This window comes from Apodemus sylvaticus, chromosome 5, assembly GCF_947179515.1.
Source record: "Apodemus sylvaticus chromosome 5, mApoSyl1.1, whole genome shotgun sequence".
In the NCBI taxonomy this organism is placed as follows: domain Eukaryota; kingdom Metazoa; phylum Chordata; class Mammalia; order Rodentia; family Muridae; genus Apodemus; species Apodemus sylvaticus.
In genome coordinates, this window is record NC_067476.1 from 6,363,712 (window position 1) to 6,378,425 (window position 14,714).

The 14,714-nt window shown below is 53.7% G+C and overlaps 1 protein-coding gene across 4 annotated transcripts in view; it reads right to left on the reverse strand.

The window, feature by feature from the left end:
• The window catches only part of Vav2 (vav guanine nucleotide exchange factor 2), a 160,949-nt gene that overhangs the window by 12,163 nt on the left and 134,072 nt on the right, over positions 1-14,714 (reverse strand). For all 4 annotated transcript variants that reach the window (XM_052181942.1, XM_052181943.1, XM_052181944.1 and 1 more), the window contains 9 exons: positions 12,661-12,747; positions 10,484-10,569; positions 9,969-10,101; positions 7,284-7,393; positions 5,768-5,869; positions 5,362-5,450; positions 2,597-2,613; positions 2,035-2,056; positions 600-727 (listed from right to left, as the gene is read on the reverse strand). In XM_052181942.1, the coding sequence (XP_052037902.1) occupies positions 600-727; positions 2,035-2,056; positions 2,597-2,613; positions 5,362-5,450; positions 5,768-5,869; positions 7,284-7,393; positions 9,969-10,101; positions 10,484-10,569; positions 12,661-12,747 (774 nt within the window). The remainder of the gene's footprint in view (positions 1-599; positions 728-2,034; positions 2,057-2,596; positions 2,614-5,361; positions 5,451-5,767; positions 5,870-7,283; positions 7,394-9,968; positions 10,102-10,483; positions 10,570-12,660; positions 12,748-14,714) is intronic.

Consider the following 14,714-nt stretch of genomic DNA (forward strand, 5'->3'; position numbering starts at 1 on the left):
ACCCTTTGGCTCTCATGTTATATGTCTGGCTCAGTAGTCTGGAGTCAGTTACTAACTGTCCTTGAGAGAACAAGACACTACAAAAATCACCAACCGTTATCCGAACTCTGTACTCCAACCTAGCCGTGGACTCTCAGGGTTCCTTAGGGGCTGGGGCTCAACAGAGAGGGTAGTAAACGGTTAATATACTCCAGTTCCAAACTATTCCACAAGAACATGATGGGGCCTGTATTTGTCTCCCTCCCACTAGACAGGGCCCAGAGGCCAGTCCCTAACACTGTGAGAGGTTGCTGACCAGAATGGGGCATTGAGGGTGGGGCAGGGCATGCTGGGACAGAATCTGGTGAGGGCCTGTGGGGCCCACGGAGCCAGGAAGGTCAGGGCAAACAAGAGTGTTGGTGAAGAGATGCTGCACCCACCTGTGCGACAATCACCTCCGTGAAGCCATCGCAGACTTCACGGGCAGACTGGAGGTGGCCGAGGCGTGGTAAACAGCCCCTCCTATCACCGTGGTATCACCCTCACTTCCCTGCCCTGGCCTTGGGGGTACACAGGGAGAGGAACAAGGCTGTACCCCACCTCCAGCACTCAGGACTCACCTCCCACCAAGGAGAATCGGGGTCACCCCGGAGCAGCTCTATCACGTCTCCTGTCTGGAAGGTCAACACAGGCTTCCCAGGGGGGGCTGGGTTACCATGGTAATTCTGCACAGCGACCATCTTGGGACCTAGGGTAGAAGAAAACAGCTCACTGGTGACTTCGTCCTGGCTGGCAGCTCCTCCCACCGCTAACCCTCCCCGGTCTGGGGAATCCCTGCGTGAGACTGTCCCCCAACACTGAGACGCAAGGACCTGCTTCCCCCCCTTCTGTATGTATTCTTCCCATGTGGCTCCTACATCTACTGAATTAAAACAGTTGCCAGAACATTCCGGTAACAGCTACTTATTTTTAGATGGAATTTTCTGTCTCTCCCAGACACCACTGAGCTGGATCTGCAGTGTAGAGTTAGGGAGCCCCCGCCCCGCCCAGTGTTAGAGATGAGGAGGTGCCACAGAACGGGTGAGAAGCAGGCCTGGGGCTGCAAGCGAGATAGAGGCTGGGCACCCAAGTGTGACGGGCTGCCGTCTAGAAGGGGTGGGGGCGGGCACAAGATAAGGTGAGAGCCTATGATTGGGCAGTGGAAAAGGAGGGCGGGCTGAGAATTTTAAAGTCGAGTACAGAGAGGCAGAGAAGAAAGGAAGGAGAGGAAGAGAAGATGGGATCTAGGAGCGGAAGAGGATCCAGGACCTCACAGTCCTGGGAGCAGTAAGTATTGGGGATTTCTTAGATAGACGATTAAATAATAAGTAGGGTGTGTCTGCCCCATCTAGGGGTGTAGCTTGTATTTATGTCAAATGAGTTTTGAGTTCATTGTGTGGGCGTTTTGTGGGTTAAGAATTTACTAATATAAATCTGACTAATAATTCATATGCCTCTACAGTTTTGATTTTACTGGGTTACAATGAACAGCAAGAGAAGCGTGAGATGGGTGGTCGCTACATGGGGCTCGCCATGGAGGTGGCGGGACCTCCGGGCCCAGAGAGTAGCCGGCGCTAGTGTGGGATGGTGCCTTATAATATTTCACACAACGCCCAAGAATCTGAGGCTGTCCTCAGATGCGGTCACCCCAAATGTGCAAAGCGGTCAGTGGAACTGTCTTGTCAGGCCTGGTCTAGGTCACTAAGACCCAACAGAGGTAACATCTGGGTGGGGTTGAGTTTCCTCTGAGAAAGCTCAGGTTTTATCTAGAACGTTTAAACAGCCTGGGCAGCATCCAGAGGCACAGAAAAACGGCAGTAAGCTCTGGACTTCCAGAGCTTGCAGGTCTGGTGCTTAGCTTGGCACCTCTAGGAACTGTGGATGGAAAGTGGGCCCTAAGTCAACTCTGGGAGGCAGCCAGAGAGGCTAGGGCCGTGCTAAGCAGCCACCGCCACGCGCAGACCCAGCCTGTTGGTCCATGTAGACTGCAGAAGTGGCTGAGTCCAGCACACTCACCTGGTCCTGCTCCAGGAGCATCCTGTGAGAACAAGGACAGATGTCAGGAAAGGGGCTCCACTTCTGGGCCCCACATCCGCCCTGCCCCGTGGCATGAGTGTCAAGGCTATGCCTCCAGTAGACAAATGCAACACTATTTCCCTCTCCCAACATCCTTCATACTCCCCGACCCTGGGCTCCACAACCCCACTCCACAACCCTAATTTCTACCTCCCCAAAGAAGTCTGCCAGACCATCTCCCAGCCTCTGCTCTGGACACGCCTTGGACAACACAACTAAGTGCTATATGACAGAGGCGTCTCCGTGTCCCTGTGGGGCCCAGTGAGCATCCATTCAAGGCTGGACAACAGCTTTCAGGAGACATGCCCCGTTATGACGTCAGTGATCATGTGCCCATGGGTATGCTGTACCACAGAGGTGCAGCTGCAGCCGGGGAGCACTGGGGAGATAGAGCGGGTGAGCTGCTAAGGTGCCAGCTACGGAGTCACCAGGGGAACATGCGCAGAGACACGTTTCTATGCTGGCAGAGCCCCAAGCAATAGGAAGAGTTGCGAGCACTCACCGCGTCTGCAGGCGAACCTGTAAAGGAAGCAGATCAGGGGTCAAAGTGACAGAAAGATGGCCTTCGCAGTGTGCATTCCCATGACTGGAGGAGCTGGCTGACTGCAAGGGGCTGCCTTCAGAGGGTGATCACAGACATACACATAGATCCAGCCTCGTACCCGTGAAAGTTACCTTGACAGCATATTCAGCTTCTAGCTGTAAGGAGCCCTGGGGAACTCACGAGCTGGAAGTCGTACCTGAAATAGCCCGGGCTTTTCTCCCTGGGCCGACTCTGAATGCTGGCCACTGCTAGAGCCACCGGATGGTGCCTGGGGCTCACAGGACAGTTCCCACACCTTATGGGTGTACAGGGTCCCCTTTGCCACCTTCCTCTAAGACCCTCCCTGAATAGTCCAGGACACTCGTCACTCAGCTGTCATGTGGGAAGGAAGACGTACACAGTCATTGATATCTCAGCACGGGTCAAAACAAGAGCCAATACAGCTACAGTGTGTGACTGGGGGGCCTCGATAACCCCAACTATTGTGACCGAAGACTGCTCTGGGGACATCTGAGTTCTCTACTTTTCTTTTTTTAACAGACTCTTTGGCACATGATGGTGGGTAGCAATGTCCCACAGGATGGTAACACAGCTTTTGTCCTGCCCAGGAAGGCTCTGTGGAAAGGCTCTCAGGAGGGGCTAGTATCGCCCTAGGGGTGTCTGAGCTCCCACAGAGGCTACAAATTCCATATTCTTTAGTTGTGGTATCGCTACAGTTCACAGGGGGAAACTAATCAATGCTTAGCCCTGGAGCAGATCAGAGGGAAAGTAGCTTAGACGGCAATAGGACTGAGGGAACCATGGGTTCCACCCTGGTCTCTCTCTCTCTCTCTCTCTCTCTCTCTCTCTCTCTCTCTCTCTCTCTGTGTGTGTGTGTGTGTGTGTGTGTGTGTGTGTGTGTGCATACGCTAGAGAGAGAGAGAGAGAGAGAGAGAGAGAGTGCCACAACCCCCTGAGATGATGTCTAGAGCCAGGCAGGGGCCGTAATGACGCGGAGGACACTGGTAAGGATCCCACTGATATAAGAAGGAAATGCCCAACGTGCCTGCTGGTGCCCAAAGGAACTATGACTCACCCCTCCCTCCTTATCCTTCTCTACATTCCAAAACTTCGTCTACAGGTAATAAGTATCTAATCATTAAGATAAGGAGGAAATAACTCTGAAAATGAATTTTCTAAAATATAAATAAATGAAAGAAAGAAAGAAAAGAAAGAAAAAAAGAAGACCTAAAATATACCAAAACACAGCCTTCAGTTACTCCTATAGCTTTGTTTCTCATCATGAGACAGGGTCTAGCCCTGTCTAGCCCAGGCTAGCCTCAAGCTCACTCTATAACCAAGGATGTTTTTAGCCCCGATCCTTCTGCCTCCACGTCCTGAAGGTACTTTGCCGACTTAGCTACACACACATGCCATGCTTTTATTTCTAAGTAAGTTCATTGAACACGTTTTTTTCTCTTTTGTTGAGACAGAATCTTGCTTTATAGTCTTGGTTGGCCTCAAACTCACAGAGATGTGTGTGCCTCTGCCTTCTGAGTGCTAGAATTAAAAGTGTGCACCACCACACCCTGTCCTATTTTCGTTTTTAGGTCCTGTTTTATTTATTTTTTATCCTATTTAATAATTAAATTTGTTAAACTTTTAGAATCACACAGAAGCAGGAAGCAGCTATGGCAGTTGCCTTGTAAGAGGGGCTCATGGCCACAAGAGGGCGACATTGGCCAAGTCAAAGCCACTGTCAAGACCCAATTTCTGGGGCTGATTTGGAGCTGGAGTTACAGGACCAGAGAGACCAAAGTGAGAATGTGCATGCGCAATAGCAAGACAATCGCAGGACTGGCACAGGAGGACTGTTCTGCACTGCGCAGAGGCTGGTGCAAAGCTGTCCCGCTAGGAGAAATTCCAGCCACAGCTCAGTCCCAGGACTCAGAGCAAGTTGGCCTCCTCTGGGCGGAGGTTCCTGTGTCAGTCAGTGCAGTCCATCCTGTGGTGGTAAGGACGAAAACCTCCCATTTGAAGCACAGAGACTGGAGCCTGGCACTCAGCAGGTGCCACGTCCTATGCAGAGCTGGCCCTGGAACACACTGTCAACACCCCACACCTGTCCCTCAGGGGAAGTTGGCAGAGAACTCTCCTAGGATTTTGCTCCAGCATCACAGAGGAAAACAACAACAACAAAAAAAAACCCTTCCCCACTTGGACGCACGCTCAGTGAGGCCCTGACGCTGCTCAGAACTGTCATAGGTTTTTGGCTGTGCCTGGCCACTGTGAGACAGAACACCATTTACAAAACTCCAAATGCACTCCCAAATCACACACTTCTAGCCTCGGGGTCTAGTTCCTGTGCCTGGCACCAGCCTCTCCCCCTGGCGAGGCCTCAAGCTGCCTCATCTGAAAAATGGCCATGAGAACAAATACACAGAGCCAGACCAGGAGCGGGAGTCCGTCAGGACAGGAAGCCCCACATTCCTGCCGAGAAAATCCGGGGCCCAGGGTGTGGGTGTGGGGCAGAGATGCAGGAGGTAGAGGGGGATGTCGCAAGAGCTTTGGAAAGGAGCTATAGCTATAGCTTCTGATAATCCCTTTCAGTCAACCATCTTCCTGTCTAGGCCTCAGTTCCTCTTATGTGACTCCCTGGGGTGCAGGGCAGAGGTGAGCATGCAGTCCCCACAATCCGGAACACCAGGGGTGGGGTCCATCGCCATGCACCGCCCAGTACTCACTCATCTTGCAGGGGGGTATCACCTCCAGGCACTCCTTGTGTGCCCCAACGCCACATCTGGTACACAGGTATCCCTGGTAGAAGGTACCCCTGTGAGGGGGAGGGTGGAGGTGAGGTGGGGCGTGGCTCTCTGCACACTCAGCCACAGTCATCACGATGGTCGATGGCCCACCCTGGAGCGTCCACACCCCCAAAGCATCTGAGCACCCTGGCCTGTCCCCTCACTCCATGGTCCCCAGTAGGGGGCCCGCCACTCTAACAGCCACGGCTGCTGACCCCCGTAGATATCCTCCTGGTTCTTTGAGACATCGCATGGCACCGAGGTGGGTGGTCAGGTGCCACGGTGTCACGGGGCCGCTACACAGCGTATCCCGGAGACCAGGGTTGGACAGGCAGGAGACGCCTACCTGAGGAACATCTTGCAGGCTTTGCAGTTGGTAGTCTTGTCAAACGTGTACATCTGGAAGCTGTGGTGGTTGGCATTGGCCTTGTCTGGCTTGATGTTCGACCTGGGGGAGGAGAGAATAGGCGATCCATGGCCAGGCACTCCCTAAGTCTACAAATACAGCGGCAACTGCATATGGGCCCTGGCTATGCACACCAGGAGCCTGCGCTCCAGCCTGGCTCTCCCAAAGATCTGCAGGGAGCAAGTCTGGGATGGGGGAGGGGCCCAGGCCTGCACACTCTGGCCTGAGTGCCCACAGGGTGAGGCAGAAGGTTGTTAAAATGGCCCAGGAGTCAAACTTAGCATATAAAGGCAGTTGTCCCTCCTTGTCTATAGTTCACCTATATCCCAGTGTGGACTGAAATATTACATGGAAAATCTAAGAATCAAGCAACTCCTGTTGTGAGTCATGTGATTAAAACCTCTCTAAGCCAAGACACGGGTCATCCTCTGCCAGTGGTCACTTAGTGGCCAGCTGGTATCAAGTCAACCATCACAAACGGAGCGCTTGCTTTCCAGTGATGTGGATTTTACACAGGCCTCAGTGCAAGCACAGAGATTGGCAATTCATTAAAACCCATTGTACAATCTAGTGATCTAGTGATTAGTTCTCAGTTATTAATCGTAGTTTTACGTTGCACCCTGCCAGAGGTCTGCATGCTGAAGAAATTTCGTGCACATGATAAGGTTTGATGCTGCTGTGGTTTCAGGCACTCAGTGCTGGTCGTGGCCTGTGTCCTCTGGGTGGCAGGACAATTACAGTAAGTTCATCCTTCACAGTGTAGGTGAGCTCTGCACAGACGGGGAATTACTAGCTCATGAAGAGCCCTGGGGCTCAGAGGCACACCTTGAGGCTACATTCATTTCCCTACCATCAGACCCGAGAAGGCACAACAGACAGACAGGCAGAAGCAAGGACAGAGAGATGTATGTGAGGAGGGTACTCACAGGCATCTTCAGCTTCTGCGAGTAGTTGACTGCTCCCAGCACAAGGGGATTGCGACCCACAGAAGCTGAGGGGCCTCTCACGGGCTCACAAGCCACTGACCCAGTGAACAGGCTGTTCCCCAGACCTTGCTCTTTGTACCTGATTCTCACCATGTGAGAAGTCTCAAGGAGTCGTATCCTCCCCAGAAATCCCAAGCCCGGCTGCCTGTAGGGGCAGGGGCACACAGCACTCCCACCCCTCAGCCCCTCTGCTCTGTGTTGGGTGCCCCCTCAAGCACACGGGACACTGTTCCCAGATGTCCAAGCCAAGTCACAATCCAGCTGTTAAGCTGAGGTTCAGCCCATGTCGCAGGACACCCGATGCCGCCTGGGACATCTGAGACACAGACAGCTGGGGTCTGCTGAGTTGGCTGGTGTCCCACGGGGAAGGAGCTCATCTCGCACCAAGCATCAGAACCGCCTCCCGCCACAATCCTGAGATGGTCAGGAAGCCACAGCCAATGGGCCTGAGGCTCCTGCCCCAAACTCACATGGCCATCTCGAACTGCTCCATCCACTTCCGTTTCATGTCTTCCGTCTTGCAGAAGAACTGAAAGCCTTGCTTTCCTTGGAGGTGAATCAGGTAGAAGCCATAGGACCACTGTGGGGACAGAGGCATGCTGGAAACTGGCATGGCTTGGTAGCTGACAGGAGCAGTTGGCAGTTGGCATGGTTTTGGATGCTACCAGGTACACACAAGTCCACTAGCACTGTATGTGGACGTGTGTGCCTACGCCTGTGTAGCACACTCTTGTGCACAGACACACACATCCTGGCCTGGCTGCATGCCTGTGTATGTGTCTTCCAACATCAGAGATTGTGGCTGCACTGTGCTCTTGTCTGAGCAGGCCAGGGTGCTCTTGTGTGTGAAGGTCTATGTGTGCTGTCCTGTGTAATATGTGTGCCTGTACCATGCCTAAGTGTGCACATGTGCATGGGTACTTGTCTCTGTTCAAGGACATAGAAGTGTCTGTGTGCACCCAAGCCTGTGTCTGGATGTCCATAGCTCCTTTCACATGTGTAGACATCATGCATGGGTATACTCTGACCTGTAGATCAGGTTCTGCACATGGACCCATGTGTACAGGTGTATAGGGAGTACTGTGTGCACATGCATGTATGAAGGCAGAGATCCTGTTGGGCTCACATGAATATACGTGGGGTCCTGCTATGTGGGGTCCTGCTGTATGCATGCATGTCTGTGTGTGTGCATACTCTTGTGTATGCATATGTGCCCTACTGTGCCCATGCATGTGTGTATATATGCAGGGACCCTGCTGTGGGCACTCTTATGTAATCGGGAGGCCTGCTATGCAAGTATGTGTATATGTGTAGCTGTGGCAACCCAAGCTCAGGGCCCACCCTCTATCAGGATATCCCACCCTTCCTCCACCCCTTCATACAGCCCTTCAACCCAAATCCCTGTGGTCCTGTTCCCAGGAACCAGCCCAAGGGCGTTCATAGCCCCACCCACTCACGTTCACTTCCTGGGTTAAAAAACAAATCCTGAGTTTAAAACAACAGGAAAAACAAAGGCTGGGGTCAAATGGTAGAGGGTCTGACCAAACTGAGCAACCCAGCAGCCGGGCCCGAGCCACCGGCCTGGCCAATTATCCAGGCTTGAGAAGGAGCTTCCAGAGGGTGCCAGGGAAAGAATGGCAGTCTGTCAGAAGTGGAGGGACGAGGGAGGGAGAGCAAGAGGATCATGGGGAAGGGGAAGAGTGAGGAGGTTCGTGCAGGGCAGAGGTCAGAAAGCCTCGCCTGCCACTGCTCAGTGACCCCTGACCTTTACCTCCCAGGAAGCAGAGCAGGCTGGCTTCCAGGTCACACCTGTAAATCAAGGCTTTTGCCACAAATATGTGTCACTTTCTTGACTGAGATGTAGAGGAAGGAGGAGGCGGGGCACGAGGCTGATCTACCCAGGCCCAGGGAGCCGCAGACCCCCAAGTTTGGAAAGGCCAGCATGGGGCAGCACTGGGGGGAGGGGGCTTACCATCTTGCCATGAGACTAGGAAGCATGAGGAGGAAAGGAAAGGGAGACAGGTCATTCAGAGGCTTGGCCAGGCCGCACTGCAGCCGGGGCAGGCGGACGGCCCAGGAGGGTAAGAACACCACCTCTGTCAAGCACTTTAGGTGTTCTCCCCAAGGCTTCACAAGAGGCCTTCCTGGAGCTTGGAAATGAGCCTTGGTCACTGTCTCCTGTTTCAGACACCGGGGTTAGGAAGAGCCTGTGGGGCTGGTGAGATGGCTCAGGGGTTAAGAGCACTGACTGCTCTTCCGAAGGTCCTGAGTTCAAATCCCAGCAACCACATGGTGGCTCACAAGCATCCGTAATGAGATCTGACACCCTCTTCTGGTGTGTCTGAAGACAGCTGCCGTGTACTTACATATAATAATAAATAAATCTTTAAAAAAAAAAAAAAAGGAAGAGCCTGTGCATAGTTCTCTTCTTTTTTTTTCTTTTCTTTTTTTTCTTTTTTTGGTTTTTTGAGACAGGGTTTCTCTGTGTAGCCCTGGCTGTCCTGGAACTCACTCTGTAGACCAGGCTGGCCTCGAACTCAGAAATTCACCTGCCTCTGCCTCCCAAGTGCTGGGATTTATAAAGGTGTGCACCACCACTGCCCGTGAGTGGTCCTCTTGTCCCCAACTCAGCACAGGGCTACACACACATGTAAGCCAAGCAGAGAAGCAAGCTTCACAGCTGTGGCCACAGTAACCATAGCCCCACCCCCTGCGGGTACAGCCCCACCCCCTACAGCTACAGCCCCACCCCCTACAGCTACAGCCCCACCCCCTACAACTACAGCCCCACCCCCTACAGCTACAGCCCCACCCCCCTGAACCCTCAGCCCCTTCTCCTACAGTCCTAGTCCACTGGCCTCCAGAACCTGACAAGCCACAAGCAAAGCCCCCAGCAAACCAGACAGAGCAAGAATGGGGCAGGAAGGCCTGCTAGTTACAACAGATAAAGGGGAGCTAGAATCAGGTCCACTGAGACTAAACGTCAAGTTACCGGTGCCCTAAGGAAGACCTCCAGGAAGCTGGGGCCCTGAGGGCGCCTATCACCCACCATGGGAACTACCTGCCAGTCACAATGACATTGGGAGACCAGCAGGGGACACCTGCTGTGCTCGCCCTGGGGTGGGGACCCTGCACCTGCCCCTCTCCAGACCCACCTTCTTGATGTCCTTGTTGTGCATGGGGTCATCAGTCATCTTGTGGAAGAGCAGCTCAATGACCTCCTTCAGCTCATAGCTGTAGCCTTTCCGCTTACACACGATGACCACCTTGTCAAACAGGAACAGGTACCTGGCCACATAGCGTGTCAGAGTGTCAGGACGGCCATGGTCAGTGTGTCAGACAAAGACACAGGCTGCCCTCTCTCCAAGTGAGGCCCTCCTTTCTGCCAGGTCCACATGGCACAATGACTCTCGGCCAGGAAGCCACTGTTCCCATAAAGCCATCCTCAATGCCACCTTCATGCAGAAGGGCTTTAGCCCTCCAACTCGATTTGGAGAAGACGTCCATTCTCTCCTCTCTCTGCCCCCCGGAACCCAAGATGGCTGCCTTGTCCTGACTTCCCGCTACCTGCCTATCTACTCGCACTCGACAAGGAGCTCTCTGGAGGGCCTCCTGAGAGTGGGGTCCCCAGGCTAAAGGGGGACACGGTGCCAACCTTCACCCCACTCACCTGTCTTGTTTGGTGTGGTTGACTATGGACCGGACTTTTAGCTCCCCATCGATCTTCGGCCTCCCAAACTCCTCTAGCTTCACTTGCTAGAAAGGCAGGACTGTTAGTCAGAGGGTGGACAACCTTTGCCTTGCTAGACAGGGAGATAGGTGGGCGTGCCCAGGGCAGGACCGGCAAGACCCAGGTGGGATCTAGGAAAACGTGCCTAGGCGACTGGGTGGCCAAGGCCAGCAGGAACCTGAGCCAAGCTTGTCCCCTCTCAGGGAGCCAGGATGGGGACTCCCTTGAGCCCTGGGAACAAAGGGCAATTGATGGCCTGGTCACGCTCACAGGGAGCTGTAGGAAAACCCAGAAGGCCGGCCCTAAGAGAGCATAATAAAGAAAGCAGGCAGCACTACAGGACTGAGGCAACCACAGGCGGGGTCCAGCCGGGTCCATCCTCCACAGGAAGCAACCCATGCCCAGCCTTGCTACCACCGGGCCATCAAGTCTCCATTTCCGGTTCTGTTTGGACTGTGCCCCTCTGTTCTGTTTATTACAGAGAGATCTGCCTTCCCACCGTCCTCAGTGTAGCTTTCAAGGGACAAGTCTATTCAGGAGAAGGCAGAGGGTGGGTTCCAGGGGGAGTGGCTCTGCCTGTGGGTGGTCACATGGGCCTGGAGGCCTGCTCCCTGTACTTTGTGAGAGCTCCTAGGTCTGACTTCAGTATGACATAGACTAGTCTTGGCCTGAAACAGAGCAGGGGTCACACCTACAAGGGGACTCTGCTGTGCCTCTTTGTCCCCATCAGACAGGGCATATAAATCCAGGCGCCTTCACCTAGAGCCAGCACCAAGACTGCATGCCATGTGGCAGTCATAGAACCAGAAACACCGAGATCCATGGACTACTGTTCTTTTTGAGATAGGGCCTGGAGTATCCCAGACTGGCCTGGAAGTCCCCGTGTAGCCAAAGACAATAGTGATCCTTCTGCCTCTGCCTTCCTCCGCCCCTGCCCCCATGCTGGATTACAGTTAGTAACCCTGAGTCCCGTTTATTCAGGGCTCAAGCCCTCTGCCAACTAGACCACACCCACATCCACTCCTTGTCATTAAAAGAGCACACCTGACTGGCAACGCCAAAGCCAACTCCCTGTGCTGAAAGGAAGTGTGGTACTGTGCAGTGATCAGAAAGCAGGGATGATCGGCAGGCAAGCGGCCTGAACCCCACAGATGCTCAGGCCACACCCATGACGCACAGGGATGGGCTGGAGAGATGGCTCAGTGGCTACGAGGCTCTGAGTCTGAGTCCCAGCAGCCACATGGTGGCTCGCAACTGTCCGCACTGGGTCTGAGGCCCTCTTCTGGCCTGCAAGCCCACATGGAAACAGAGCGCTCATCAGAACACTGCTTGGCAGTCTCTCTCCCCTCTGGTTAATAACACGGCCTGGATGTCTCCTGATAAGCCAGCCAGGTCTGTGGGGTCCTCTGTAGATGAAGATGGGCGTGCCGGCCTAGACATCAGGCTTCCACCTCACCAAGCCCCCCACCAGGAAGAGGAAATGTGTGAGGAAAAAACCAGTGGCTCTATGTCAAAGTGACTCTGGCATCAGACAGCATTTGGAGGGGCAGTCATCACTTGGGGCCAAGGCTGTTAGCACCCTTGGATGGGTGAGGACGAGGGTATGCTTAAGTTCTCCTAGTGCAGAACACCACAGCACAGAGAGATCTAGACCCAGCATGGGGCCAAGCAGGGCTTCAGTTCAAAAACAGTTCATCTCTGGTCTCCAGAGTATGCATGGGAGAGGGCCATCCCTGCCTGACAGCTCTCAGCCTGATTCCTAGACAAGGGGAGAGTTGAGGGTCAGCTCTCAGGTCGAGATGACTGCTTCCCCACCCCCAAACCAAACTCTGTCCGCTGCCCATCCTGAGGACAGGGAGACTGACAGGAAACCGGAGGGCCGTGGACCAGGCGAAACATCCTGCCTCTGGTCATCACAGCCTGGGGTCCAGGCTGGGAACACGCAAAGAGAGCCGGGTTGTCAATAGGACATTCATCTCCTCGGCCTACTCATGTACAACCACAGGAAGGCTGAAGTGGACGAAGAGGGGCTTATCCACCCCACCTCCCTCCTACTGCATGGTAGGCTTCACGGGCAGCCACTACGGTGTGCACAGGTGGAAGGGCCGCCTGCCTACCAGGTTTTCTATGGAGCACTGGAACTCGCTAATCTTCTTCAAGGTCTCCTTGTCCCGTTTCACTTCATTGATGTACATGGCCAAGTCCTAGAAATGAAGACAGGATCGGTGCACTGAGTTACACAGGGGGTGAACTCCCAGCCCCTTCCTGGCCCAGTTGGTCATTCGAATCACAACCTTCCTCCATCTTGCCTGGGGCCACTCAAACTCTGGGCTACGGCAGTAAAAAACACCATGCACAGGTAACCAGGAAGGAATAAGGTGAAAAACACAACATTTGAACCCAGAGTACACACTGCACTGAAGAGGATGCTGGGGACCCCCAAATCCAGGCTCTCTGCTCTCATGAAGGCCCTGTCCAACCTCCCCTGCAGAGCCTGGGTATTCTGTAAGTGGCTGGGGGGGCGGTTCCTACATGATATTGCAATCCTCTAGTTAGTCACCAGGGGGCAGTGTTCACTTTGTAATGTTTGAAATGGCCTGGAAGCGATGCTCAGTGGTGGCTGGGACAGAGCAGCAGGGATCCTGCCCAGAAAGTAGAGCAGAGAGGAAATCCCCTACACTAAAGCCAGATCCACATCCTGGAGTCAGTCCCTACCTCCCTTATGGCCTCTCTTGCGTCTGGGGTCACTTCAAGGGCCGCCCCACAAACCTTGCGACTGGCAGCTCCCTACCAGATGCCACAGTTTTGTAAAGGGTAGGTTTTGGCCTAAATCAACAGCGGGAATAGATCTGAGCATGTGTGGCCCTGTGCACCCTGGCAGGAATCACAGAAGTGCACGTCTGGGATGGGGATTCCCACTGAGACAGTAGACTCTGGAGGCAAAGCAGCCAACTCACAGAGGAGGTGCGTGGGGTGTGTATTGCAACCCTGTGGGAAACCTAGCTCCAGGGCAGTGGAAGCTCAGACACAGGCTGGCTGGATGATTTTCTGCTTTGCACTGGAGACATTAAAGGCGTTCAGGTTCCCTGCTGTATTAGTTAGTTTGCACTGAGGGCACTTCTGCTGAAAAACTGCGTTGATCACACTGTCTTGTATGGCCATGTTGAGAGATTGTCTTGACAAGAGAGTAGAGAGGGATCCGCCCACTGCAGGTGGCACCATTCCTAGGCAGGTAGGCTATGGAAGAGAGCTAGCTAAGCATTCCAGGAAGTGAGTCAGTAAGCAGCCTTCTTTCTGTGGTTTCTGCCTTGAATTCTTTCCCTGATTTCCCTTCATGACGGACTGACCTGGGAATATAATCTAAAACAAATCTTTTCCTCCCCCAAGTTCCTTTTGATCATCACCGTAACAGAAAGCAAACCAGGACAGCTTTTAAACTTTGAAGTTTGAAGAGCTAACTCGCACTGATAAGAAGGACAGAGAGTCACAAACCCTCTGTGGATTGTCAGGAGCTGTATATGCTCAGGGTACTTTGCCACAAGGGGACCAGAAACCACCTGCTGGCCAGGCTGGGGCTCAGCAGTACACCTGTACTATGAATCACCTGGGGTGGGGAAGAATAGAGCCCGCCCAGGAACCTGAGCGTGGCTGGCTTCCTTAGAATCTGAGGCTTTTGTTACACACGTCTCCAATGATCCTGGCCCGATTCACAGAGCAGCCCAGGCCACAAAGGTTTCTGAGCAGGACAGGGATGTGCTGAGCTTCCGAGGGCAGTGGACTACCATATACGAGGCATAGAATGGCTGAGCCGGGGCCTTCAAAGCCAGCATGTGAAAAGGAATAGGGCAAGACAGGGACAATCAGACCTTCAGCAGCAGATGCCCAGGAAGGAAAGAGGTACCCCAGGATAGAGCTGGCACCCAAACACCATTGATGACCCTAGTGAACACTTGAAAATACAGTGTGGGGACAGGGCAACTGCAGGCAGGTGAAGTTGGGGACTTTGGACACATGGTGCACGCAGACTAGCCTGAAACTCCTTCCACCGCCATGTAATTCTAAGCCACCCCAGTGTCCTGTCTGTTACCCTGGGCACACAGTCCACGTTGCCAAGGAGCTCGTTTGGATGCAGGAACACTTGCACATGGGTCTGGGGTGCAGGAACACATGC